The following is a 27562-nucleotide window of genomic DNA, read 5'->3' as shown; positions in this document are numbered from 1 at the left end:
AGAAAAGAAACCAGAAAAAAAAACCAGATCTGAATCAGAGTTTGTATGTTACTTTCTTCCCTGGTCTGACCATGGCAGACATCACCAATCAATCCCTGTATTCTTCTCTGAATCTATGATCTCAGAATGTTTTTCTTCCTCATCTTCCTTTTGCTTCTTCCTTTCCCTTTTCCCTTTTCTCTTCATCTTCCTTTCTTCTTCTTCCTCCTCATTATCTTCTTCCCCCTTTCTCATTTATCTATGTATATCTATTTATGTATGTATGTATGTATGTATGTATGTATGTATTTATGGATGGACGGATGGATGGATGTATAGACAGGATGTCATTATGTAGCCCAGACTGGCCTTGAATACACATCCTCCTAAGTGCTGGTGTAGAATCATTACCACTGTCAAGGCAGATACTATGGGCACTGCTCCTGCTCCTGACCTGTGCCCTTGCTCTGCTGAAGCCACTAGCTTTGTACAGTTGTCAGTCCCTCAATATGTGACCAGTATTACTGAAAACCTGTTTTGGTTTATCTTCATTTTCTTGCTGATTGTAGTAAATGCAGTCGGAAGTTCCTGAACTAATATTAGAGGCTGCAGGGAATTCTGTGTCAGTGAGACAGTGCCCTTCAGGGAGTGGAAAGGGACAACAGGTCCTTGCAGCTACAACCTAGATATCACTTTCTTGTTATCTGACAGAGGCTGGTGGTGCCTTCACTCTCATGATGCTTGGGCTCTGTATGGGAACCCAAGATCTCTGGGTACATTTGTCTTCTGGATCCTTCTCCAGACCTCTATTCCAGAGCTGCCCCTGTGGGATACCTGTTCTTTGTCTCCCTCTAAAGCCAGCTCTTAGACATAAATTCTCCTCCAGGCACTTAAGCAAGGCTTTGCCTCAGAAGAGCCTGGTTCTGGCTTCTGTGGTCACCCACCCCCTACAGGGGAGCAGTGGTCTCTTAGGGCAGGGTGGGGACCTCCAAGCTGCTGCAGTGGCTGAGAAAGGCAGTTCTAGCAAGCAGAAGTGGGAATGCACACAGGGCCGAGGTTATGGGGAGACCAACACTGCTATGTAGAAGGTGTTTGCTGGGATTCTGGGTAGACTTCCTGGAGGAGTGGGTGCTCCATTTGGTGAAAGTCCAGGTACTCTGTGTGTGTTTGCTCTACCCAGGATCTCCGCAGACACCAGGCTGTCCTGGGAACTGCGTTCTTCATGCTGACGCTGTTTGTGGCTCTCTATGTGCTGGTGTATGTCGAGTGCCTGGTGCGGCGATGGCTACGGGCCTTGGCTCTCCTCACCTGGGCTTGCCTCATGGTACTAGGCTCTGTGCTGATGTGGAACTCCCTGGACAACAAAGCCTGTGCGTGGGAGCAGGTAACGGTGGAAGCTGATGTCACTGGGCTTGGGTACCAGCAACTGGAATGTGCAATTGGCACCTTCTGCCCACTCGTGCAGTGGGCTCATGGAAGTGGGCCAACATAGCCTGTAGCCGTGGCTCTCCCTGCAGATTCTGGCCCTGGATTTCAGATGGCCCTAAGTTGTCTCTCTTCTCAGGAGAGTGCCCCCTTGAGTATCTGCCATTTTGGATAGAACCTGTTTGGTTAGAAATAGCAGAATTCCAACTCGAGGAGGCAAAAGGCATCAATGGGTTGGTATGCCAGGAAGAGTCGAGTAGGGCTGGCTCTTGCCCCAGCAGCCTGGAAACTTTGGACTCTGCTCTCCTCTACTGTCCCAAGTGGAGGCTGAGATGGCTGCTCATTTACTGAGCTAGCCATCCCAGGTCGAGGCCGGCGACCTGGGGTTGAGTTACACCGGCGTGGCCTGATGAGTCACATACCGTGATCACAGCCTGTTCCTTTTCTGTGGTTGGCCGGGTCAGGTTCAGGAAACTATGGACTGAAGGACCAAGGGAGTGAGGATGCACTGCCCATGGGAGGCAACAAGCGACCCGCCCCATCCAGCGGTTACCAGGCCAACAGCTGAAGACTCTGACACACAGTAACTCAGTATTCAGATGATGAGCAAGGCAGTCTAGGTCCTCCTGTCCTGCTGTGTATCTCTCACTGTGCCTCACTGTGTAGGGAAGAGATGAGAGGTCCCAGGTTGGGGACGACCCAGGTGACATTTGGATGAGGGTCCTAGGTCATGTGATTCTCTGGGTGTCCTGTCCCCAGGTGCCTTTCTTCCTGTTCATCGTCTTTGTGGTATATGTACTGCTGCCTCTCAGCACAAGGGCAGCCATCGCGGTGGGCGTGGCCTCCACTGTCTCCCACCTCCTGGTGTTCGGAGCTGTAACAAGAGCCTTCAAGACATCCATGCCCAGCACACAGCTGGCGCTGCAGGTGAGGGTGACGGAGGCTGGGTAGCAGCAGCTGCTGGCCTGGTGGAGACTGAGCTTTGGGACTGTGCTCGCAGGCAAATGGCTATAGGCAGGGCCCTGTCCTGTCCGTCTCAACTGCTCATTTAGGGTATTCTGTGGACTCAGGCTCTAGCTGCTGCTCAGGGCCCTGCTGTGGTGAAATCCTGCCCTGACTGTCAGTTCCCAGGGCCTGGAACTAGGTTGATAGCATCCCAGTCCAGGTGTTAGTGACTCTGTTGGGTGGATGTGCGCCCCCACCCCCGACCTTCATGTCACTGCTGTGTAGAGATGTGTCTTCTCTTTGACTGGCCTAGATCTCCACTTCTTAGGGGAGCTCTGGGCAGCCAGCTGGGTGGTGTGTCTTCTGTGGCTGGGTTCAGGGCTCAGTGAGTTGACCATGTCCTTGGAAGTACTTGACATCCCTGGACTCTTAATGACCAGGGCATGTGTCTGGCGGGGTACAAGGCTCAAGTCCTGGTTCTGTGGTCACAGCATCTCATTAGGGATCAGTCACTGTCTGGGCTTCCGTTTTCTGCCTAACCCTGGAAAAATGACAACCTTGAGTATTTAGGTCAGGCAGCGGGGATAGTTGCCACCGTGTTCTCTGTGGGGTTAGTAGTGAGCAAGTGTGTCGGCTGGACTGTGCTGAACCTTGTGCTTGGCTACCCTCAGCTCCTGGCCAACGCCGTTATCCTCCTGTGTGGGAACTTCACGGGTGCCTTCCACAAGCACCAGCTGCAGGATGCTTCCAGAGATCTTTTTATCTACACTGTCAAGTGCATCCAGATCCGTCGGAAGCTTCGTGTGGAGAAGCGCCAGCAGGTAGGGACCAGCGTCTTCTTTCCTACTCCCCAACAGCTATCTGCCCCACCTCGCCCACCCTTCACTGGGCTGAGAGCTGCCCGTGTGGCCCGTGTGGCTGGTCCCTTGCAGATTTTCTTCCTGGAACCTTTGGAGACAGGGAGGACATGCACTCCACCATGCTGTGTAGATAGTTGTAACCCAGCCGGAAACAATGGCTTCATGGGCAGAATTTTTGGGAAGAAAGATGTCTTAGGTGGCTAGCCTAGGGCATCTTGATACTCTGTTTGTCTCCACCAATCTCTGCATCCGTCTGCCCTCCTGTGCCCAGGAGAACCTGCTGCTTTCGGTGCTCCCAGCTCACATCTCCATGGGCATGAAGCTGGCCATCATTGAACGCCTCAAAGAGGGTGGTGACCGCCACTACATGCCTGACAACAACTTCCACAGCCTCTATGTCAAGCGCCACCAGAATGTCAGGTGGGCAGGGCTTTGGAAATGCACAGTACATGTCCTCTGGGGATTTGGCCACCACTCCCCTGGCTCTAGGGAGATGGTGCTCTGTAAGGAGCTTCAGTCTGTACAGGATTGGCCCTTCCTTGGGCCTCAGTTTCTCCTTGTTTCTTCTGGGGGACGATCAGATTAAGGCTATTAAAGGGGTAGGGTGGTATTGGGGTGAGGAAACCCAGTGTCCCTCCAAAATGATAGCACTCCATGGGAACTAGCTGGACACTCCGGAGAGGACCTTTCTGATGATTTCCCCTAAAAGAAGTGAAGTCCCCAAGCTTGGTGACCAAGTGCCTTCTGTCCTTACCTGGCCTTACTAATTTGACAGACTGTAGGATCTCTTGTGAGATGTAGTGTGGTCACTTTGAGTTCCACCTGAGACTCTGCCCGAGGGCCAGTATTATATGCCAGCAGACATCTGTTAGCATAAGTCAGGCCTGCATCTATCTGCCTGGGATCTTACATACCATGGGACATAGTAAGGTCTGAAGGCATTACCACCTACCTCCTGGGACCTCAGCTTTAGTGGTTCTCAAACCCCCCTTTTGGGGGGTACGTAAGACCCCTGAAAAACACAAATACTTACATCACAATTCATTATCAGTAGCAAAATTTTAGTTATGAAATAACAACAAAAATAATTTTATGGTTAGGAGACACCACACCACATGATGGACTGTAGAGTCCCAGCTTTAGGAAGGTTGAGAACCACTGTTCAGCTCAATCGCCTGTGGTTCTTCAAGGCCCTGTGGAGGATGGGAAGGAGGGGGAATTGTATTCTAGGAGTTCAGGACTCTTGGCTCCCTGGGTGCGGGTGCAGGGAGAGTGAAGGATGCTGGGAGCCGAGTAGTGCCAGGCTGTAGATGATCTGCTCTGTCTGGTTGTAGAGAGAGCCTCTGGTACTAGGATGTATCAAGCTGGCTGGGAGGACCTCTTCTGACCTTTGGGGTTGAGGGGGAAGAGGCAGAGCCGCCTCCCAGGGATCTGATCCGAGCCCTGTCCACCTGGACTAGCATCTTGTATGCAGACATCGTGGGCTTCACAAGGCTGGCCAGCGACTGCTCGCCCAAGGAGCTGGTGGTAGTGCTCAACGAGCTGTTTGGGAAGTTTGACCAGATTGCTAAGGTGAGCCTGGGCGTGTTATTGGCTGGCTGTTGCCTTCACCAGGTGCTGTATGCTGCATGAGCCGGGGCAGGGGTGGAGGCTGGGTTGAATTTAGTGTCTTGGTAGTAGGTGGTTTTCCCAAATACTCTATGTGAGTGTCGAGCCAAGGTGCAGAAACCTGTTCCCACCTCAGCAGGAGGAGAACAGGTTATGGAGTGCACACCTAGGGTGTTTATGGGTTAGATGGGGGCCTAGACTTGAAACTTTCAGAAGATGGCATCTAGTCTGGCAGTTTTTGCCCTTACCTGGGAGTCTGGGAGTAACTAGCATGCCCGGCCTCCCTCAGAGTCTCAGCTTGACAATTTCTAGGTGAACTGTGCACATAGGAAAGGTTGAGAAGCCTTCAGAAAGTGTGTGGTGACACAGGCCTTTAGTCCCAACACACGGGACACAGAGGCAGGCTAATCCTTATGAGTTTGGGGATGGTCTGGTCTACATAGCAAGTTCCAGTCCAGCCAAGACTACATAGTGAGAGATCCTGTCTGAGAGAGAGAGGGAGAGGGAGAGGGAGGGGGAGGGGAAGGGAAAGAGGGAAAGGGAGGGGAGTGGGGATGGGAGGGGGAGGGGGAGAGAAGAGTCTGGGCGGGGGAAGGAAGGGAAGCCTGTGGGGTGGGGAACAGGAGGCCTGGAGTCAACACAAAGCTCAGTTTGCAAGAAGGAAGCTCAGTGTGTGCGGAACAGAGTATAAGGGGACAGAGAAGGACACAGTGGCCTAGGCAATGAGTGGGATTTGTCCTTCCAGTGCTGAAAAACCTGCGAAGGACCAAACAGGAACGGCTTCTCATCCTATACCAATCTCTCCCTGACTCCTGAGTGTTGGTGCTGAGCTGTGTGGATGGGGCTGCCCTTCTGGCACGCAGCCCATGAGTTTTGTGCTTTCAAGGGTGGTGCAGGAGGATCAGGAGCCAGTTAAGCACTGCCTGGACACAGAGACAGGCTGGCCTGGCACAGTTGACCCTCACCCCTGGTGGAGGGAACTTAGATGTCGTTGCTCCAGCCCTGCACTCCTCCGAGTGAGAGCCAGAGAGCAGGGCTGCCTGCTGGGGCACCTGGGATAGAGGGGGAGGAGCTTTGTAAGAAGATGCAAAGCAAAATGCTGCTGTTCACACCAGACTCCTACAGGAGGGCCCAGTGAGGGAACCGGGAGGACTGGTGGCATCAGCGCTGTCTCTGGTGGGACTGTGACTCCCATCCAGGACCCTCCTTCCCTGAACACTCCTGTGGGGACCCAGTCTCACCCTTGGTTAGCTCCCCTCTGCACCTTCCCTCTCTGCTCTCCCGTCCCCCCCAGCATACATCTCTCGGTTTAACTCCTGCTGTTCTCTGCCTAGGATGCCTGCTATAATTCCTACCTGACTTACTCTAATTTGGCCACACTGGTTGCGCTAGTTTGTTTTCAAGTAGGTTCCTGGCCTCAGGGCCTTTGCACACACTTGTTGGGATGCTCTAGGGCTGTGTGGGCTCTGGTGTCCTGGGCCAGTACTCTCCTTCCAGCACCTCATCTTCTGGGTGCATCTCCCAGTTGTATTGATTTAGTTCCAACCTCTGGCTAGTGCATGCATTCCACAACTCCAGGATTCAAATCTGTAGTTTGCTGCTTCATCCTGTTACCTGGCCAGGAATCCAGTAAACGCTGAAACACTGCATGAACAAACTAAGACAGTCCTTCCTGCACAGCCCTTACCAAGCCTTGCTTTCATCTGTGTTCCTGGCTGGATCTCTCCGGGTCCTCGGCTCCCACTCCTCTTGCCAGGTTCTGTAGCAGCTGCTGAGCCACAGTGGAAGGTGTTCCTGGCAGGGAGGCGCCTGGCTAACCCCAGACCTGCCCTGAGCGTGACCCTTGCTTGCTTACCCCGCAGGCCAACGAGTGCATGCGGATCAAGATCCTGGGTGACTGCTACTACTGTGTGTCGGGCCTGCCTGTGTCGCTGCCAACGCATGCCCGCAACTGTGTGAAGATGGGTCTGGACATATGTGAGGCCATTAAGTAGGTGCAAATAAACCAGGGCCCAGGGCACATCCCCTGCTAACTACAAGCCGCGGTGGGGGGTGGGGGCGGGGCTTGCCTGGATTCTCACAGCATGCCATGTAGAGGACTTAAAAGCCTGTTGGCCTCCCTTTCTCTGGGTCCACCTGTGGTTTTAAGTCCTAGAAGTGTCTAAAAAAAAATCTGAGCTAGGCCAGGCATGGAGGTACACACCTTTAATCCCAGCACTGAGGTGGCAGAGGCAGGATGAGTTTGAGGCTAGCCTGGACTATATAGCAATTTCCAGGACTATATAGAAACACCCTGTATCAGAAAATATGTAAAATAAAAAGCTGAGCTGGGCTCCACCCTTCCAAGGACTGAGACAGCAGGAGATGCTCAGGACAGATAGCAGGAAGGCCTTGCACAGGCAAGGTCCAGCACCAAGGTCCTGTGTACTTCCTGTTCCTCTGAGAAGCTTCTGGTGCCAGAGAACTCACTCTCCAGCAACAGGGTAACCTGGATCTTCTGGGCCCTTCTGCTGGCATCGATCTGATGGTGAGGTGCTCGGGGCACGCAGGAAGAAGCATGAGATGGTGAGGTGGCCTGTCTAGGTAGCCTAGGAAAACCAATTCAGTACCACTTTGCTGTGTCTCCAGAACTGTCCCCAAGTGGTAAGAGAGACCACAGTGCAGAATGCCCAAGATGCCTGTTATGTGACCAACTGGTCACCATGTGACTGGCTGGTCACCACTTTGTATCTTATGGAGGCAGCTTTGCTCTTGCTAGCTCTAGCCTGGGTGGCTTCAGCTCATGCTCAGTTCTAGTGGTGGACAAAGGTGCTGGTGGGCCTGTGTCCCTAACCAGCTTGCCTGAGGAGCGTAGAGCTCTGCTGATGCCTGGAGGTGGGCTGGGAGCTGCATCCTGGAAGGCTCCGGCCTAGAGGCTCTTTGTACTGAGTGGGGCTCTCATTTCCTGTAGTTGGGGTAGAGAAGCTCCCAGAGTCCTCAGCTATGCTGGGTCTTGGGTAGAGCTTAGCATCTCCTACCTCCACCCTGGCAGCCTCACCAGAGCCTACAAGGGCTGCTAGGCAAGGGACACCAGGGACAGAATGAGGTGCATCAGCCTAAGTGGCACTCCAAGTCTTACCCTTGAGCTGGAGGTGAGCTTGCACACTCCCAGGAGCAGGATGCTTGGCCTTTTTGAAGATGCTCTGTCTCCCTCCCTGGTGCCTTGCCATACCCAAGACCTCCAGTGAGGTCCTGAAGCGACAGTTGGTGACAGATGTCTCTGCTCCAGGCAGGTACGTGAGGCCACAGGAGTGGACATCAGCATGCGTGTGGGCATCCACTCTGGGAATGTGCTGTGTGGTGTCATCGGCCTCCGTAAGTGGCAGTATGACGTGTGGTCCCATGATGTGTCCCTGGCCAACAGGATGGAGGCAGCTGGAGTCCCTGGGTGAGGCTCAGCAGGGTAGGGACAAGCCCAGGGTGACGGCCAGGGTGGGCTGGGTGTGGAGGCAGAAGATGGAGCCAGCCCCACCTGCTACGCATCCCCCAAGTGGGTGCCTGGGCCATGCTGCTTTATCTGCGTCTCCTCAGCCGGGTGCACATCACAGAGGCGACACTGAATCACCTGGACAAGGCGTATGAGGTGGAGGATGGGCATGGAGAGCAGCGCGACCCCTATCTGAAAGAGATGAACATCCGAACCTACCTGGTGATCGACCCCCGGGTACGAGGGCTTGAGGGTGGGTAGGGATGGGCAGCCTGGGAGCAGGGTCCCAACGAAGGGTCACCAGCCCTCAAGATTGTGGTGAGGTGGTAGAGACTAGTCCAAAACAGGAGGGCACTTCCTTGAACTGGGAACATTCAGACATCAAGGAACGACCTCTCTCGTGTTTCTGTAAGGTATGGGGGCAGGGGCCGCGTCAGCAGGGGCCACGTCAGCAGCTCCAGGCACAGCTAGTGCAGTTGCATGGGGGTGATTGCAGGAGGCAGGAACCCCTGTGAAGATTCAGGGAAGCAGGGATAGCCAGGCAGCCTGCTCCTGGAGTGACCAGGTCTGGGGCTCTCAGGTGGCTGGCTCTCGTCGCCTCTTCTCTTGGAGCCCATCTTTCCCTGGTGGCCCAGCTGGAGAGGCAGCTGCGTGTGTCTGCTGTCTGCTCCGCTAGCAATCTGCTGCTTTCCGCTGTCTGCGGCCTTGACCTCCTGAATCATCCTTGGAGTTTGCTCAAGAATGCTGGCAGGGGCTTCTTCCAGCTCTCTTGGTCCTGGCCCTTGGGCATCCTACAAGCCCACATAGCCTGCACTGCCTGCCTTGTCTCCTTCCCGTGTCCCTTATCTTGCTGATGTCCCCAGGGCAGCCACTGCCTACAGAAGAATCCTTGCATCCTGGCCTTCCGGCCTGCCACGTGTTACTGTTTATTTTTCCTCTTCCTTGTTTATTTCGTTCTGTGCTGCCAAGGACCATGGGCCCTCCAGCCTGCAGACCACCCAGCTCTGCTCTGAGCATGCACGTGGTGGCTTTGAAATGGATGAAGCCCCAGCCTCAAAGACATCTGCAGACATAGTTCCAAAGCCCACCCCCAGGGCTGCCAGACTGAGCCAGTAGAATTGCAGGATGCTGGCCAGACTCCAGCCAAGCTCCAGAGAGGGGGCAGTCATGTGTGTGCCACTGGCAATGTGAAACTTTCGCCCCTTCTGGTCCCTCTCTCCAGCTCTGTTCATCTGTTCACTTACATAGCTGGCAGTTTAGAGGGGGCTGGAGCAGTTTCTCTTCATCCCTGTCTGGCCAGCATGTGACCAGAGTTACTGGTATAGAGGCGCCTCAGAAGAAGGTCCTCACCTCCAGACCTAGCAGCTCTCGCTCACGGTGTGGCTTGACTGCCCTCTGCATGGACCCTAGGACTTTCGTGATGGTGGGTGGGAAGGGTTTAAAGAGATTTCTATCCCCAGAGACGCTGGAAGATTCCAGTACATTTGCCATTGTGCTTTGGCCAGGGTCTGGGGCTGTAGGTGGGCTGCTGCCTATTGATGCTGGCAAGTCTGAGGAGATAGGCTCCGAGGGAGGGGTCTGAGATGCTGGGAGTGGGAGAGACAAGGGTCTCAGCAGACACAAGGTGGCGTAGGCTTGTGTCTGATGACCTTGGGGCTCTTTTTTTTTTTTTTTGGTTTTTCGAGACAGGGTTTCTCTGTGTAGCCCTGGCTGTCCTGGAACTCACTCTGTAGACCAGGCTGGCCTCGAACTCAGAAATCTGCCTGTCTCTGCCTCCCAAGTGCTGGGATTAAAGGTGTGCGCCACCACCACCCGGCTTGGGGCTCTCTTGTTTTCCTCTCTTGTTTCCTCAGACCTGGCCACCCTGTCTAGGCCCAGGCATGTGTTAAGGGGGACTTGGGGCTCAGAGGCACCAGGGCAGGAGGTAGAGCTGGACCCCTCACTCAGGGTCTGGCTAAGCCACTGAGATTCCAGCTCAAGCTGGGCCCAGGAAGCATGTGGCAAATAATGAGCCTGGGGCTGAACTTGAGACCGGGTGTGGCCTTCAAAGGCTGCCCTGGAGTTGGCCTACGCCTCAGTGGCTGTGTCTCTGGGTTCAGGCCAGCTCACATCTTTCTCCCGCTGCTCTAACCGGATGGAGCATGTGTGAGGCACATGTGGGTGGGCAGAGCAGACCGAGCTTGAGCAGTGTGGCCATCAGCCTCTTCCTAGCCTGGGGCAGGGATGAAAACCGAGGGCTTCAGCTAGTCCCCAGGCCAGCCTATGCTGGAAGAATACTATAGACTCAAAAAAATGTAACACTTTCCCCTTTACCAGACCAGCCAGTGCTCTGCGTGTGTGCCGGGGAAGATGGAGAGGGACACAGGTGGGACAGGTGATGTCTGTGTGCTTGCAGAGTCAGCAACCACCCCCACCCAGCCACCACCTCTCCAAGCCCAAGGGGGACGCGACTCTGAAGATGCGGGCTTCAGTGCGTGTAACCCGCTATCTGGAGACCTGGGGGGCAGCAAGGCCCTTTGCACATCTCAATCACCGGGAAAGTGTGAGCAGCAGCGAGACCCCCGTCCCTAACGGACGGAGGCAGAAGGTAGGTTCCCTCCCACCTGGTTCCTGGGTTAGGATGCTTCTGAGAAGGGATGGGGAACAAAGGCACGGTCCCAGCCTTGCTCCTTTAGGTGTGTTGTGGGTAGTTTCTGCCAAGCCTCCCTTCTGGACATGAGAAGCTATTTGGAGAATAGGCCTGGCATATCCTCAGCTTTCCTGGTCCTTTTCCAGTCCCGTGGTGGATGAGGGTTCAGGGAGTGATTACTGTTTCCGTTTCTCCACTTTCAGGCCATTCCTCTGCGTCGACACCGTGCCCCTGACAGGTACAGTACACTGCTCTCCCTCTCTGCACACTGCTCTCACCCAGTGGAGCTGGGCCAGGCTTCTCCTGAGGGCAGGTATCCTGTGCAATCTCTGTCTGAGGTGGTAACTACAGGCCCAGGCCAGGCCTCCATGGGTTGGTCTTCTCTGAGTGCGGGACTTACACGTCACAGGTTCTTTGAATGGCAGGGGTGGAATGCTCACTGTATGCTTACCCCATTGCTATGTGTTTGTTGATGGTGAGGAAACGTGTTTCTCTGGCTTCTATGCTGGTCCTGCCCAGCAGAGGTGGCCTTGGTCTGTGGGTTAGGGATGTGTCCTCTGCTTCCTTTTGGCTGCTAGCCCTTCACTTAGTATCTCCTGACTTCAAGAACTCAGGGACCCCACTGGTGAGTCCACCATAGATTCAGGGCAAGTAGGTCCTTGGGTGATGAGGTTGGGGCTCTAATTCTAGGAGTGCATCCCCCAAGGGGCGCTTGGACGATGACTGTGACGACGAGATGCTGTCAGCCATCGAGGGGCTCAGCTCTACCAGGTGAGGCCTGTGACCCTATCTCCCTCCTCCTTCTTCCCTCCTCCCTTCCATGGCAGGGCTGGTCTCCTCATGGTGGATGTTGAGCACTGGCTCTGGCTGGTAGCTCCTTTCCTTACATTGGGGCTGCCTCTGAGAGCATGGCTCTCCCCGCCACTGTGGAGGCATTGTGCTGCCATTCCTCCAGGCCCTGCTGCTCCAAGTCTGATGACTTCCACACCTTTGGTCCCATCTTCCTGGAGAAGGGCTTTGAGCGTGAGGTGAGGATGGGGCAGCAGCCACAGGAGATCAGGCCTAGGCCTGGTGGATGGGGCATGAACTGCTGGGTCGGGCAAATCCCACAGGTTGGGAAGGCCTCTGGGGATCTCTGCACTGGATTTTGGGATGCACAGGGTTCTGTGCTGTCTCATCTGTGGTTCTATCTCTTGACCTTACCCCTTTACCTGACATCACCGTAGAGATTTTTTTCTTGAGGTTTGGGGCAAGTGAGTGCTTCAGACTTCCAGGAGAAAGACTCCAAATTCAATCTCCTGGTTGCCTGTACCTGTAGGACCTCCTGCCTGGTTGCTGTGACACTTTTTGTACTCTAGTGGCTGTGCAGGTCTAGAGAAATTCATGGCTCCCTGCAAGTCTTGGGTCCATATCAGGATCTAATCTACCTTTTCCACAAGTGGCCAGGCAGGTAGTTTAGATAGAAGCCTGCAACCTGGAGGTTCTGAAGCTGTCTCTAGCTTTAGGCTGTGATTGTCAGTTAGGGTCCTGGCCTTCAGATTCTGGTGTCCAAGATTGAGGGAAGGATCCTTCTCCCTGGGGATTGGAGTAAAGTTACTTTGAAGAGAGTGGAGGGGCCTTCCCCTGCCTATGGGCCACATGGCCTGAGTCTTGGTAACAAAGTGGTACCATATGCAGAGGAGCCTCCGGGGTCTCTACTTGTTTGACAGGGGTCTAGGCCCAGGTAATACTTTTTGGGAGCTCTGGCTTGGTTCCTGCCCATGGGGCCTGAGAAATGAAAGCAAAAGCCTTCTTGGGTGCAGGGTATTTATTGCCCATGTAGAGAGGAACTGTAGAATGTTGTAGGTGAACGACTGTGTGTAGCACCACCTGAAACTCCAGGAGAGGTGGCAGGCATTTTATTTTAGGATATGAACTTGGGATGGGGCATTGAAGGGACCTTGCTGGTAGCTGTTTCTCACAGCCATGCCACCTCCCTCCTCCAGTACCGCCTAGCGCCCATCCCCCGGGCTCGCTATGACTTCGCCTGTGCCAGCCTTGTCTTCGTCTGCATCCTGCTTGTCCACCTTCTAGTGATGCCCAGGTCAGCCTGATAGGGAAGATGGGCAAGTCCTCTGGGGTTAGAGGGGCGGTGACTATGGTAGGACCCAGCAGAAACTGGGAAGGTGCTTTGTGGCTAACAGGGAGGGACCAATGACCAATGAGCTATGGGTCCCTCACCACTGGAGCAGGGGGATGGCCCCAGAGTTGGAGTTTCTGGCTCTTTCTTGCGACTGGGTATGACACTTTCCCAGGTTTCTCTGTCTCCTGCCAAGTCCTGTTACCTGGGTGGTCCTGGCCTTAGCCTCTGGAAACAGTGGCCATTGTTATTTCCCTCTTTCAGGTGGGGAAGTGAGACATACAGGGATAGTGGCATCCAGCCTGGGCCCAAAGGCCCTGAAATGCCTGCTTCAGGTCTCGCTGTGGACAGGGACAAGGGGCTAAGGCCAGAAGCAAGAAAGCTTAGCCACAGATAGCCCAGAGGGCAGTTAAAACAGGCAAGCGTGGCTGCCAGGCTGCCATCGTGGATGTGCTTAGCAGGGTGGTGAAATGGGTCCATGGGTGAACAACTTGAGACAACTTGAACTCAATCCCTGTTGCCCACGTGGTTAAGGGAGAGAACTGACTCCAGAGTTACACACACATACACACACACAGGCTAAATAGCAACCAGGTATGGTGACCTACGCCTTTGATTCCACAACACTCTGGCAGAGGCATGAGGATTGCTGCAAGTTTGAGGCCAGCCTGGTCGACACAGTAAGTTCCAGGTTGACCAGAGCTGTAAGACCCTGTATCAAAACCAAACTAAATAAAAAACAATTATATATGGATGCATACTCTTTAAATTGAATTAATGAGTGCTTTGCCTACATGGATGTATTTGTACCACATGTGTTCTTGGTGCCTGAGGCCTTCAGAAGAGGGTGTCCAGTCTTAGATGGTTGGGTACTACCATGTGGGTGCTGGGAATCAGATCTGGATCCTTTTGTGAGAGCAACAAATGCTCCTAACCACTGAGCCATCTCTCCAGCCCCCTATACAGATGCTTTTATATTTTATGTACCAGACAACTCCAGAGGCTCATGATATGACTCATTTCTTATATACTTGGTTGGCCCCTAGGGGGACTTGATGACACCTTGACCTTCATGGTTGTTGTTTGTGGGACATTTGGATTCGTGTTTTCAAGGTCTCCTTTGCTAGATAAAGAAGATCTACTGGGGAGGGACAGGTGATCATGAGTTGGAGAACTGGCATTGGTGGAAGGGACCTGCTCTCAGGTTTTCCCTTCTTTCCAGGATGGCAACTCTGGGTGTGTCCTTCGGGCTGGTGGCCTGCCTGCTGGGGCTGGTTCTAAGTTTCTGCTTTGCCACTGAGTTCTCGGTGAGTAGGTCCGACGGAGCTGCGTGGACTCTTCCTCATCCCTGTGATCCTCTCCCTCCTCAGCAACCTTGCTCTGGGCAACTGTTGGGTGCCTTGTCTTACCTCCAGGATAACTGAGTCCCTGCAGGCTGTCCCTAAGTCTTCAGCCTCCCAGGCTGGTTAGTGCCATCGTCTTTCCTAAATAAGGCTGTCCTTTGTCCCCTGCTGGTTTGCATGACTTTTCCCTCTCCATAGAGATGCTTTCCAGCCCGAAGTACACTCCAGGCCATCTCGGAGAGTGTGGAGACACAGCCCCTACTCAGGCTTTCCCTGGTTGTGCTGACTGTTGGCAGCCTACTGACTGTTGCCATCATCAACATGGTGAGTTATGGGGCCAGGACAGCAAGCGCTGGCAGGGATGTGTGCCAAGGATATTATTATCTCCTGGGGAAAGGATAGTATCACCTTTGACCTGGGAAACCCAGATTCCAGAATCCCAGTCTTGTTACCTGAACAGCTCCATCTGGAGTGATTCCCTCATAGCTCTCTCTGCATCTGTGAGGTCCCCAGGGCAGGCTCTGGGCTCCTCACCCTTCAAGGGAGGCCTTGAGGCATGCAGCAGGCATATGTTGGGTACTAGCTCCTCCTTCCCTTCTGCTTTGGGACACATTTTCCTAAGTAAGGGATGACTTGCCCTCTGATCTGAGTCATATGCTGGTAGCTGCAGACCATCTTGCAAGAACTCGCAACAGATTTCCTCCACAGTGCTCCTGAACGCTGCAGCCTGGGGAGAGTGCTCTCATGCCCCTCTCTCAGGGTCCAGAAGAGGGGGGTTCCTGAGAGGGCTGGGCCCAGCCTTCTCCCACGTCTGCCTGGGCTGCCCCAGCACCTCTGGTTTAATATCCTTCCTCCTAGTTACTCCACATCTGGTGGTTGCTGTGGACACAGCCACTCACTGGGCTCAATGGAGAGCCCAGCACCCAGCTGCAGGGTACCCCTGGTGCCCGTAGTTGTCTTGGGTCACCTCCCTTAGGCCTGGCAGGTCTGAGTCCCTGTATATACTGTAATAGCATCTTGTCTCCCCTCTCCTCAGCCACTGATGTTTAACCCAGGCCTAGAGCAGCTTGGAGACAATGAGACAAGCCCACTGGCTGCAAGGAACAGAGTTGGGACCCCATGTGACCTCCTCCCCGTGAGTATGCTATCCTCCCTTCCCCCAGCACCCAGCATGCCTCAGTCCTCAGGAGCTACTGGTTCTTATTGGGCCGCTTTGGCCAGAGTGGACAGCGCATGGTTCGAAGCCTGAGTCTAGAGACTGTGGAGAGGAAGAATGTGTCCAGCGTCCTTTAGCATATGCTTAGAAGGCAGAGTCCAGCTAGCCAAGCTTGTTCCCTCCTTGCCCCAATGCCAGGGAAACAGGAAACTGGGGCTTGGCTGTTTGCTCTAAGCCTTGGGGTAGGCAGGGAATGCATCAGTTGCACTAGAGGGTGTCTTTGGGTCACTTTTTCTGCACATCAGAGAGGTTAATTGAGGTCTTAAAGGAATGAAGGCCTGGGCTCAGGGCAGCTGACATAAAGCAAGGTCTGTTGCCCAGAGAAGCACAAGTCAAGAAGAGAGGCCATGAGAAGTGGCAAAACAAGAAGTGATACCAGCTTCCCTGCACATCTCTGCTGGAAAGAGAATGGTGGGCCAAGGCTCGTACAGACACCTGGCTTGGAGCCCTCGGCGGGAGGGAGCTGGCAGTTGGACTGTTGATGCTAGCCTGCTCCAGGCATGCCTCCTGGTGACTGACACAGGACACTGTCCCCACCTGCAGTACTACACCAGCAGCTGCATCCTGGGCTTCATCGCATGCTCTGTTTTCCTGCGGATGAGCCTGGAACTGAAGGCCATGTTGCTGACAGTGGCCTTGGTGGCCTACCTGCTGCTCTTCAACCTCTTCCCATGCTGGCAAGTCTCAGGCAACAGCACAGAGACCAACGGTACACACAGGTGGGGGCCTCATCTGCTGGTGTCTTTCTGTAGCCCACTACTGCAAGCTGCTTTGTTTTTAGCGCTTGACCAGTGCAGGGTACATCTCTGTCCATGGTCCCAGTGGACCAGACACTGGGCAGACGGTGTAGACCCTGCTCTACAAGAGGACAAGTGACTGGCCTAGGCCCCAGATCTTAGCAGTCAAGAGCTGGGTGTATGGCTTACTGATGGGTTCTCTGGGAAGCTCTTCTGTTTCTGGATCAGTTAAGGGGTGAGAAGGGAGCCCTGAGCCAGCATAGGATCATCAATGTCAGAAGTGCAGATGTCTGTTGCCTCTTAAGCATGTACATTCCTGTGGGCGCCCAAGGGCTCTGGAGCCCACAAGGCTTTGGACTGAGGAAAGGACTTGACTCTCTTGCGTCCCATGTGGTTAGAAGCTCAAGGACCTGGAAAAAGAACCATCTGCCTTTCTCTAGCCAGGGTCTTCTGCTAGTCTCCTGTGGCTGTTCTCGATCCTCCTGAGGAGCTCTTGGCTGCCTTTGGACCCTCACTCAGCAGATGGGCCTTTTGGAGTGACCCATAAGTCCCCTTGTTGAGGTTTCTTCCCTACACAGCTACAACTGTTTACTCCCTACTCCCTTAGGACACGTACGTTCCTGTCTGCTACACAAAGCATGTCTGGCCACACCCTGGCTCTGGAGGCTCAGGTGACTGCCCCTTCCTCCAGCAGTTGTTTAGAGAGAGACCTGAAGACCATGATCAACTTCTACCTGATCCTGTTCTATGCCACTCTCATCTTGCTGTCTAGACAGGTGTGTAGGCTCCCTTGCCCGGCCTCTGCTAAGCAGACAGTGAGGAGGGCTGGGGTCTGAGATACCAACATGGCAGAGGCCTTTCATGAAGGTGCTGGTCTTGTTCTACACTGGGCTGGGCAGGGTGGGCAGCACTGCAGGTAGGCTGGTCCAGCACCTTAGGTTCCAGGCCTGGGTGGTGTGTCACAGGTGTGACAGTGTGACATTGGCTTCCTGGTTTGCAGATTGACTACTACTGCCGCTTGGACTGTCTGTGGAAGAAGAAGTTCAAGAAGGAGCATGAGGAGTTTGAAACAATGGAGAATGTGAACCGCCTCCTCCTAGAAAATGTGCTGCCAGCACACGTGGCTGCCCACTTCATTGGTGACAAGGCAGCCGAGGTATGTGAAGGGCAGGGTATTCTAAGAGTCTGTGGGCAGAGCTGCTCTGTGCTGGCAAAGCCTGGGCTACCCCCTGAGAGATTGCTAGGTGTAAAGGCAGGCTTGCAGTCAAGTCAGAGGTCTATGGCCACCAGGGGCTGTGGGCAAGATGCTTCACCTCCTTGGCCTTGACTTCCACTCTGGAAAAACAACATGAGGTTCAAACATGCTGAGGTGTGTGTACCTTCAAGATATGCATATGGCAGAGCCTTTCTGATGTAGGAAACAGACCCAGTGACAGCTCATCGTAAAACCACCTCCAGACTGGATTCCTGACTTAGCTGCACTCACATGGTCAAAGCCCAGACAAACAGCCTGGACTGACCCTCCTCACCAGCGCCTGTGCCCCTGGTCAGTGGTCTCCTGGTCTTGTTTCTCCCCTGCCCTGCTGCAGGACTGGTACCATCAGTCTTATGACTGTGTCTGTGTCATGTTTGCATCTGTTCCGGACTTCAAAGTGTTCTACACCGAGTGTGATGTCAACAAAGAAGGACTGGAGTGCCTTCGCCTGCTCAATGAGATCATTGCTGATTTTGATGAGGTATGGCTTGCTCAGTCTGCTACCTGTGTGGTAGCAAGGGGAGGGTGGAGGCTCACTGGGAAAATGCAAGCTCAGCTATGTGTGGGGCTTTAGCTTGATCCTTAGTCCTGTCAGAGAAAATAACTAAACAAAACCTGAGGCTAACCAGCTGGGAACTGCATTCCATTAAATACCAAGAGATAAACTGATTTATTGAGTAAGCAAACTTATTAAATCTCTGCTGGGCAGGTGCTAGCAGGTAGATTTCAGTCCTTCCAGAACAATTTTTACTCAGGCTAAGCCCACGCTGTCAACCATTTCAGGAAGTTGAACTTTATGGGGGACACTAACCCACCTCTAAGTAAATGATGCTGGGTAGGATGCTCTGAAAAGGATCAGAATACAGAGAAGGGAAGGGATGAGAAGATGGGAGCCATGTTCTAACCTGCAGCCATGAACTCAGATGGACAAGACGATGCATGCCATGTGTGTGCAGTGTGTGTGGGGATGAGGGAAGGGCCCTCTTCCTCAGGGATGCTGCAGCTTCTCTGTGTTTTGCAGCTGCTGCTGAAGCCCAAGTTCAGTGGTGTGGAGAAGATCAAGACCATTGGCAGCACCTACATGGCGGCAGCAGGGCTCAGTGCCACCTCAGGACCCGAGAACCAGGTACTCCAGGCCTGTGTCCAAGGAAATACTATAGGCCATTCCCCAGTCCTATCACCTTCTAAAGGAGGCAGAGGCCTTTTGTGGCATAGCCTGGAGACTCCTGGTGGGGACAGAAACCCCTTCCCCACAGTTGTGTGTGTGCCCTCAGTCAAGGCTGCATGGAGTGGGTTATGTAATCTGTGTCCTGCAGGACCTGGAGCGGAAGCATGTGCACATCGGTGTCTTAGTCGAGTTTAGCATGGCCCTGATGAGCAAGCTGGATGGGATCAACAGGCACTCCTTCAATTCTTTCCGCCTCCGAGTTGGTGAGAGACACAAACAGCCACTCAGCCTTCCCCACACCCTCTCGGAGGGTGTCCCTGGCCCTCCCTGTGCTGTGAGGTTTCAGCAGACCTTCTGATGTTACTGTTAACACTGCTCTCCCTTGCATAGCTCACATATGACCTTTGGGGTGTGTGTGTGTGTATGTGTGGTGCATGTATTTATGAAGGCCAGAGGGCCACCTCAGGAGCGGAAGACCTTATTTCTTGACTGCGTCTCTGCAACTTGGGGCTTGCTAATGAGGTGAGGTTGGTGGGCTGGCAAACCCAAGATCTCTGCCTGTGTCCACATCCCCAATGCAGGGTTACAGGTGTGCATCATCACACTTTTACATGGGGTGTTGGGGATCCAACTCAGGTCCTCACTTTTGTGTGACAAACTGAGCTACCTCCCCAACCCCTTTTTACTCAACAATTTAAAATTACATTTATTTGGTGTGACATACACAGTGCACCTTGTGGGTTCTAGGAATTCAACTCAGGTCGTTGGACTTGGTGGCATCTTTACTCGAAGTACCATCTTGCCAGCCACTAACCCCTACCTTTAAAAATTTTAATATGCAACTATAAAAATCAGGGTCAAAATCATGGCTGCAAATAAATGATCTTGAAATACAGAAAATAAAACAAATTTATTAAATCTAACTACTCATAGTTGGCTTTAAGGGTAGGCACCTAAAGCTTGTTTATTTTTGTTAAAGGGGAAATTAGCAGATGCTAGTTCTTAACTAATGAGTCTGGAGTATGAATAAGAGACAGCTGGGGCCTTTCATGCCTTGGAGAGAACAGTTCCAAAGAAACCCCCAGTGCTGTTACCCCTTTCTGTGAGCTCCCTCAATGATCACTATAAATGGCTAACTGTAAACCATCTTAAGGCATAAACCACGGGCCTGTGATTGCTGGAGTGATTGGAGCACGCAAGCCTCAGTATGACATCTGGGGAAACACAGTCAATGTTGCCAGCCGCATGGAGAGCACCGGAGAGCTTGGGAAAATCCAGGTAAAAGTCTACTGGGAAGGACTGACTGGTGGGGAACGGGGAGATATCCCCAGAGGAGGTATCCTGCTCTAGGACCCGGCCCTTCCATCACTTGGCTGTGTGGCTCTGGCCATCACTGTCAAGAATAAACAACAGACACTGCTTGTTAGCCATCCCTTCCCTCTCTGAAGACAGGGCTCTTTTTCCTTTTAGGTTACCGAAGAGACATGCACCATCCTCCAGGGACTAGGATATTCTTGTGAGTGCCGTGGGCTGATTAACGTCAAAGGCAAAGGGGAACTGCGGACTTACTTTGTGTGTACAGACACTGCCAAGTTCCAAGGGCTGGGACTAAACTGAGGTGCCTGGTAGTCAGTCTCCTTCTCCGAGGGAGCCGAGATGCAGCCCCATGCCTGTTGCAGATGGCTGGGTGGCTTCTTTGGACTTGCACTACAGGATGGCTTTGACCTGTGCGTCAGACTCTGTTGAAGCAGCTACTACACTGTACACAGAGGCTCTGCGCTTCAGCCTCTACAGTTCCAAATCAGCTAGACCGCTGGTCTACTTCAGGCTGTGTTCATTTCCAGAGTGCTGGGGAAGAGGCTTTAGTACATGACCAAGATAGACATCTACCTTGGTGGCTGGTGAACAGCATGCCCTAGGAGACAAAGCCTCAGCCAGGCTGCCTAGTATGGGTCAACACTGTCTCTTCCTCCCATCAGATCTCCCATGGGATGTTATTCTCTCAGTTAAGCCTTCTGGCAAATGGAGCAGAAAACTGTGTATTGGTGGGTAGTCTCAACAGTAGAGAAAGCATCTGGTCAACACTTGTCACTTTTTACCATCTCTGGCTTATGTTTGAAATGGACATGTCATAAATGGGGGTTTTATCTTTACTACTGACTCTGAGATGCTAGACAAAGATCTCCTTCCTAGTGTATTTTCTCTTGTTAACCACGGACTCCATGTAAATAGGACTGCTGTCTAGTGTCAGTGGATAGGACCAGCTTGGCTGCAGGGACAGAGTTCTGAGGAATGGGGCTCATAGCAAGACATAAGCAGCAGCAAAGCTTTGAATTTGCAATCAAGCATTTTTTTTTGATGCAAGTCTTTTGGGACAAGCTCAGGAAGTTGAAAGTCTAGAAATGAGGTATGATGTTTCAGTTCTTCTGTCTGCACTTTATTTATTTTGGAGACAGGGTCAGCCTAGGTTGGTCTAAAACTTTTAAGCTCCTGTTTCAGTCTCCAGAGTGCTTCAATTACAGATGTGCACTCCCATCTCCAGCTCTTTCTGTGGAAAGCCTGTGTGGACAGGGCCTTTCTCCAGTCTCCTGAGCTGATTGCAGAGCTTCACGTACTTCACTTGGCAGGAACACCGTCAGGACCCTGGCCTGTGAAATGAGCCCCTTAACAAATGCAAGCTGTCCTTATGCAAATGAGTCAAGGCAAACGCCAGCCTTGTGCGATGGTATCTTCCTGTGCTTCAGCTACAGGCCACTCCAAGTGAGAGATGACCAAATGCCCCACTCCTTTTTGGAAATGACGTCACTGCCACAGAACATCACTACATCATGGTATTCTTAGCTAGCCGTCACCAGAGTCCACAAATGGTGGAAGTGCTGCAGACAGGGTGCTAACCAGCCAGGTTCACCTGGGACTTTAGTCCACAGCTGAACAGTCAGGGATGCAGAGGGGAGGGACATAGGACCTGCCTGCTTCTGCTGTGCCCGTGGAGCTTTATCAGCCCAGGAAAGAAGGGCTGCTTTTAGTTTGCACAAAGAATCTAGTAGTGGTCAAGGCTTCCCAGCGAGGCATCCCTGGGGAGTTAGTAAAGTTCCTGGTGCCCCCCACTCAATGCAGTTCAGACAGAGCAGGAATGCCCCCCCCACTCAATGCAGTTCAGACAGAGCAGGAATGACCCCCCCCACTCAATGCAGTTCAGACAGAGCAGGAATGCCCCCCCCACCCTAAGGCTGACACATTTCTTCCAACAGCCAAGTTGCTTTTTCCCTCCAGCAACAGAAATCCTAGCTTGAAAAAGTAAAGTTTTTAAGTAATTGAGTTTAAAAGTAATTGGCTTCCATTCATGCATTGTTCTTTACTTTCAACTGAAGCACTGTGCTAGGAATATTTTTAAGTTTATTGTTCAGGTCGTAAGATTGTAACTGACAAAAAAAAAAAAAATCACTTGGGAATCATGCACACACACTTGGTTTTTACTTTCCAAGTAATTTCTTCACAGGTGTCTTGTTTTATCATAAGAACTTTAAAAAAAAAAAAATCAACGAACCGTTCTGTGGGTCAAGGATTCGTTTCAGGATCTCCACTAAGACGGCCTTCACTGACTACAGACAGTAATGCCCCAAGTCTTCTGACTTACTTAAAGACACTTCCTGACAAAAAATGATTATTACTGAGTACTTCATGGATAACAGGTCAATGCTCCAAGTGGGTACAGATAACTACGGTTTGTCCTGTATGTTTAATATTTATAGACTGGTAACATTTGCCTCAGTGTTGTTTCATTTTCATAAATCATCAGTGCTTGGCTCCTTTTTTATATGTTCAACCAACAATTAAAAAACCTCAATGTCCTAAGATGTTTTGAATGAAAGTAATTCTGGGTCTTCAGGAACTGACTTGTGCTAAGTACATCTACTTGTGAAGAATGGGTTAAGTACCTGAACAGGGTCTCATGTAACCCAGGCTTGTCCTCAGATCTTCACTCCCAATCTTCCTGTCTCCATTCCTAGAATGCTAGGATTAGTCATGTGCCATTACAGCCCGTCTCCTTGTGTGTGTGCATGCTCATGTGTCACAGTCACCTTACTTTGAGACAGGGTTTCTCGATTCTGCTAGCTTCAAGTTAGCTGCCCTATGAATTTCCAGGGATTCTCTGGTCTCTACCTCCCACACAGACATGTATGCCATTACATCCAGCAATGTACTTGGGTTCTGGTGATCCAAACTCAGGCTGTCAGGCTTGCAGAAGCACTTCAGCCACTAAGCTCCCCGAACCCCCCTCTTCCACCGCCCCCCCCCCCCATGGCCAGTTTGTATGGAGCAGATGATTAGACTCTAGGCTTCAGAATGCTGGCCAAGCACTCTACCAACAGACCTACACTGCTCAGCCCCTAAACTGTAGAGACTAAAATCAGAATCTAAAAAGACCTGATATAAACACACTTGCATTGACTTTTTTATTAGCATACTTGTCTACAAAAGGATCACCTTGTAATTTCTGGAAACAACTTTTCTTTACTGTCCTTGCTTAATATTAATTTCAAATCAAGAAAATAGGTATGTCTTTCTGTATGGATGACTTGCACAGGCTCTGTAACAGGGTGATGATACGTCTATTCATTGTGTTAGGTTCTATCTACAGATCACGTGTGTGCATGAGGCTATGTGCTTGCAGAGAGCCCAGAGGTATGATGGGGCTCCCTGAATTCCAACTTACAGGTGGTTTTGAGCAATGTGGGTGCAGAGAACTCATCTCCAGTCCTCCGCAAGGGCAGTGTGTGCTCCTAACTGCTGGGCTCACTCTCCAGTGCTCCCATCCCCACTTTTTTTTTTGGAGGCAGGGTCTTGTAATATAGACCAGATGGACTCAAAATCATGGCAATCTTCCTGCCTCAGCCACTCAAGTACTGGGATTGCAAACGAGAGCTACCATAGCCATAGCTTGCTTTTTGAACAGGTTATATTTAGAAAAACTATCATTCATCTCAGCCCAGTGATGTGTGTGCTATGAGCAGACATATCTGATGGCCACTTGACCTAATGTGCTTGGTCACTTGACCGTGTATTTCAGAAAAGGGAAATGATTCAGGGACACAGTTGAAGCATAGGTGGCCTTTGAAAGACTGAGCAGGAGCAAGCCCTGCGTTGAGCTCTGACTCGGATGTGTCTAAGGGTGATCTGGCTCATCCTTTTGCTACTGCTCCAAGTAGCTGAGAAAAACAAAGAAAGAAAAGAAAATACACCAGACATGTTTTATCACCATCAATCTCCTAGCAGACCCAGCAGCTAATATCCATGAACAAGGACACCACTCCCATTAGGTACAGAGAGGGGAACCACACAGGGAAGCTTTAACATTATCTTGAGTGTGTTTACTTTCATGGTGTGATGCTAGAAAGTCTCAATGGACAGGACTATGTTTAAAAAGCTGAGCCCTCAGCCAGTGAGACAGCTTAGTGAATAAAAAAAGCATTTTCTGAGAAGTCTGATGTTCTGAGTCCAATCCATGGAATCCATAATAGAAGCAGAAAACCAGTTCCTAAAAGTTGTTCACCTTAGTTAGGTGGTGCACACGTTTAATCCTAGGATTCAGGAGGCAAAGGCAGACAAATCTCTCAGTTTGAGAACAGCCTGGTCTACAGAGCTAGTTTCAGGACAGCCAGGGCTACACAGAGAAACCCTGTCTCAAAAAAACAAACAACAAAGAAACCAAAACCAAAACAAACCACGGAGGGGGCGACATGCATGTACTCTTATGTACATAACACAAACTCAACAACAATGCAATAATAAAGGGCCAGACCATCCATCATTAGGGCAGTCTAAAAGGCCATCAGATGCATGCTCAGCTACGTTCTGAATGTCATTCAGAAGAGCTCTGCTAAGGCAGAGCTTACAACTAGGTGATAATGATGGTGCTAATCAGAGTGGTAAATACGAAAAGTGGGGGGGATGAATTTGTTTTGAGGACCTGCTCCTTTGAAAGATGATCATGAAAAAGGTTGGTGTGTGTCCTAGGTGTCCATCCTCAGAACCAAGTAAGAGTAAGGCAAAGGGCAATTCAGCTGACACGCCAGCGAGCCTCACAGTCCCAGTTCAGCTTTATTTCCTAATACAAGTCCAACCTTTGGAACATTAAAAGGAACTGTTCCAAAGCTTAATTAAAACACAATTTACAAATAGTTAATATCTCCTGAAAAGCACCTCCAAGTTCAGAATGAAAAAATATGTACATAATATAATCAAATACCAGGCTAGTTCAGCTCGCGTCAGGCCCACACTCAGCAGTACTGGTCTCCTTAGGGTCTTCACACTCTGAAGGAAGAAGACAGCACTCAGCATTTTGTTCCACTGTGCTAGCATCCAGGAGAACCACTGCTGCCAGCCCTTCATGCTACATTCACAGCCAAGGAGAAGCCTTGCATTATGTCATCACAGCAGCTTTGACAAATGTATCAAATCTATTAATTCTTTAAACAAGATGGAAAGAAAACTAAAAGATCCCAAGATTAAACCCATTACTTTGTATGCTAATCTCAAAAATTAAATAAATAAAACAAACCAAACCAGACAAGAGTTCTCAATGCTATCTTAAGGAAAAGGGTTGATTTCCCTTTTATTCACAAAGTCTCTAACCCACAGAAATAGGCCACCTACCTTCTGTCAAATCTACGAAGGTGTTTCCCACGATGGGGGAAGGAACAGAAATCCCCATTGCTTTTCGGACTCCGTGTACACTTACAACATCACCTGGAGTCACTTGCTGTGTGAGTTCTTTAAGGTTATTGGTCACTTGTTCAGCTAGGAAAAATGGGGAAAAGCTCACGGTACGTAAGTAGTTCCTGTAGTCTTTTTTCCCCCCATTTTCTTTCTTTTGGTTTTTTTCAAGACAGGGTTCTTCTGTATAGCCCTGGCTGTTATTAGACTCAGAGATCCCCCTGCCTCTACCTCTCATGCACTGGGATCAAAGGTGTGTGCCACCACTACCCAGCAACATTCTGTGTCTAATTTTAAAGAGTATGTAGCTCTGGCTGGCTGTGGATTCACAGCAATCCTCCTGCCTCAGCCCCACAAGGGCTGTATACCACCTAGATGTGTGCATGTATGCGGTGTGCATGTATGTGGTATGTGTTTGTGAGCACGTGCATATGGATGCTAAAAGTCAGTGAGTTATCTTCTTGGTTAGTTTCCATCTGATGGTGTGAGGCTGGGTCTCCCACTGACTTAGCCAGACTGGGCAGTAAGCTCCAGGAACTGTCTATTCCCACCCTCTCACTGAGGTGAGAGAAGCATGCCACTGCGCTTTCACACATGGGGATCTGAACTCAGGCTCCCATATTTTCACAGCAAACACTTTACTGCTGAGCCATTTACCTAGCCCCTGATAATTAAAAAAAGAAAAAGAAAAATCCTAAAGAACTGTAAATGTCTAAGTGCGGACATACTACATTCACGGTGGTATTCGCTACACTTACTTTACAGTACACACTTCCTTAAACCTTCCTCTCATGCCCAGCCCTGCTCTCCCTCCCAGCACTGAGACAGACATACCAAGGTACATCTCTCTGTAAGAAGGACCCAAGAGGCAGATCATATTGGGAGGAGGCCGAGTGCTCAGCCGCTCATTCTGGGCCTCCTGAAGCTCCCTGAGCAATCTCGTCGTTTCGTCAAGCTTCCTCTGGAACACCTCAGCCTCTGTGTGGTAAGAAAAGACACTCAGGAAAACCAAGGCAATCTGCGTTGATCTGTGGGCCCAGGCTCTCTATGGTTAGCTTCTATTCCAGTTGAGGCCAACAGTACAGCTATGCGCTACTATTCTCTGAACCAAGCTGGGCAAGATTTTCCGGGAGCCAACATTAGGTTAATTAGTGTTGACAAGGCAGCAAGTCTACCTGCCTGTGGGGGACAGTTTCCAGCAACCTGTGGTCCCAGACACTCACCTTCGGAGTCAAAGACTTCAGCTGGAGCACCAAAGTTTGTTACTGCTTGCAGCGCTGTGAGCCTGTCCTGACCACTGGACTCCAAGCGCCCTGCTGGCTCTATTTGTGAAATCTGCTTCAATAGGAAAAAAAAGTTACTTATTTGAGTTTGCTAAACCATGACAATGCCAAGTAAAAATCAGTATGACGGCTTGTGCTTACAAGCAGTCATTCCAGCTAGTCACCTTACAGCCATAATTTTGGTTATGTCTTCCAAGAACTCTTTTAAAATGCTGTTCTCAAATCTTGGCCAAAAAAGGGTCTGTAAGTCCACACTTCTCTGTAATGACAGCTTATGCAATTTGCATCACTCGATTCATATGCCAACCATCCTGAAGATGACATACTAAGTGCCTGTCACTGTCTAAACTGTGACTTGACTTTGGTGACCATGGCAATGTCTCTTTCAGAGGTAAATGTTTCCCCCCAGCCTGCACTTGCCGTTTGCACTTCTACAGATCTATATAGCATTACAGATGGCCTTCCTCAAGCCCCAAGAGAACAAAGTCTTAAGAGTTTTATTTTTGGAATCATAGGACTCAGAGTTTCCATAACTTCAACACAACTTTTAAGGAATGCATCACCCAATTAACAACCAAAAGTTCATGGTTCCATTTCTACTTGGGTCCTGCCGGCACCTCACTGTCTTCACATGGCTGAAGAGCATGCAGCACAGTAAGTGTGGACTTATGATTTATCTTTGTAGCTGAACCCCTACAACTCTATTTAACAGTCTTTCTTACCGGATTGCCTTTCCTGTTCTTTCGATAAACACAAGATCTTGTTTGGATCCTCTCTTTCTGAAGGTGGGATGTCTATCTCAGTACCACCTA

General features: G+C 51.1%; 2 protein-coding genes across 6 annotated transcripts in view; one reads left to right on the top strand and one right to left on the bottom strand.

Moving 5' to 3' along the window:
- The window catches only part of Adcy7 (adenylate cyclase 7), a 42482-nt gene extending 19875 nt beyond the window's left edge, over window positions 1-22607 (top strand). For all 4 annotated transcript variants that reach the window (XM_028755527.1, XM_028755525.1, XM_028755528.1 and 1 more), the window contains 24 exons: window positions 1160-1363; window positions 2164-2331; window positions 3021-3170; window positions 3481-3629; window positions 4670-4781; window positions 6680-6807; window positions 8086-8244; window positions 8388-8520; window positions 10679-10870; window positions 11116-11150; window positions 11603-11683; window positions 11868-11940; window positions 12898-12995; window positions 14254-14338; window positions 14573-14698; window positions 15411-15509; window positions 16134-16309; window positions 16935-17103; window positions 17328-17483; window positions 17917-18063; window positions 18604-18708; window positions 18899-19013; window positions 19904-20028; window positions 20221-22607. In XM_028755527.1, the coding sequence (XP_028611360.1) occupies window positions 1160-1363; window positions 2164-2331; window positions 3021-3170; window positions 3481-3629; window positions 4670-4781; window positions 6680-6807; window positions 8086-8244; window positions 8388-8520; window positions 10679-10870; window positions 11116-11150; window positions 11603-11683; window positions 11868-11940; window positions 12898-12995; window positions 14254-14338; window positions 14573-14698; window positions 15411-15509; window positions 16134-16309; window positions 16935-17103; window positions 17328-17483; window positions 17917-18063; window positions 18604-18708; window positions 18899-19013; window positions 19904-20028; window positions 20221-20367 (3132 nt within the window). In that variant the 3' untranslated portion in view covers window positions 20368-22607. The remainder of the gene's footprint in view (window positions 1-1159; window positions 1364-2163; window positions 2332-3020; window positions 3171-3480; window positions 3630-4669; window positions 4782-6679; window positions 6808-8085; window positions 8245-8387; window positions 8521-10678; window positions 10871-11115; window positions 11151-11602; window positions 11684-11867; window positions 11941-12897; window positions 12996-14253; window positions 14339-14572; window positions 14699-15410; window positions 15510-16133; window positions 16310-16934; window positions 17104-17327; window positions 17484-17916; window positions 18064-18603; window positions 18709-18898; window positions 19014-19903; window positions 20029-20220) is intronic.
- Window positions 22608-24833: 2226 nt separating this feature from the next.
- The window catches only part of Brd7 (bromodomain containing 7), a 28376-nt gene continuing 25647 nt past the window's right edge, over window positions 24834-27562 (bottom strand). The window contains exons 14-17 of one of the 2 annotated variants that reach the window (XM_028755531.1): window positions 26691-26802; window positions 26302-26445; window positions 25408-25551; window positions 24834-25065 (exon numbers count right to left, since the gene is read on the bottom strand). In XM_028755531.1, coding sequence (XP_028611364.1) covers window positions 25010-25065; window positions 25408-25551; window positions 26302-26445; window positions 26691-26802 — 456 coding nt within the window. In that variant the 3' untranslated portion in view covers window positions 24834-25009. Of the gene's footprint in view, window positions 25066-25407; window positions 25552-26301; window positions 26446-26690; window positions 26806-27562 lie in introns of both variants that reach the window. The other variant, XM_028755530.1, reaches the window with a different exon arrangement.

Source organism: Grammomys surdaster, unplaced genomic scaffold (assembly GCF_004785775.1).
Source record: "Grammomys surdaster isolate TR1022 unplaced genomic scaffold, NIH_TR_1.0 126063, whole genome shotgun sequence".
Taxonomy (NCBI): Eukaryota; Metazoa; Chordata; class Mammalia; order Rodentia; family Muridae; genus Grammomys; species Grammomys surdaster.
This window is presented reverse-complemented; position numbering and strand designations above follow the sequence as displayed.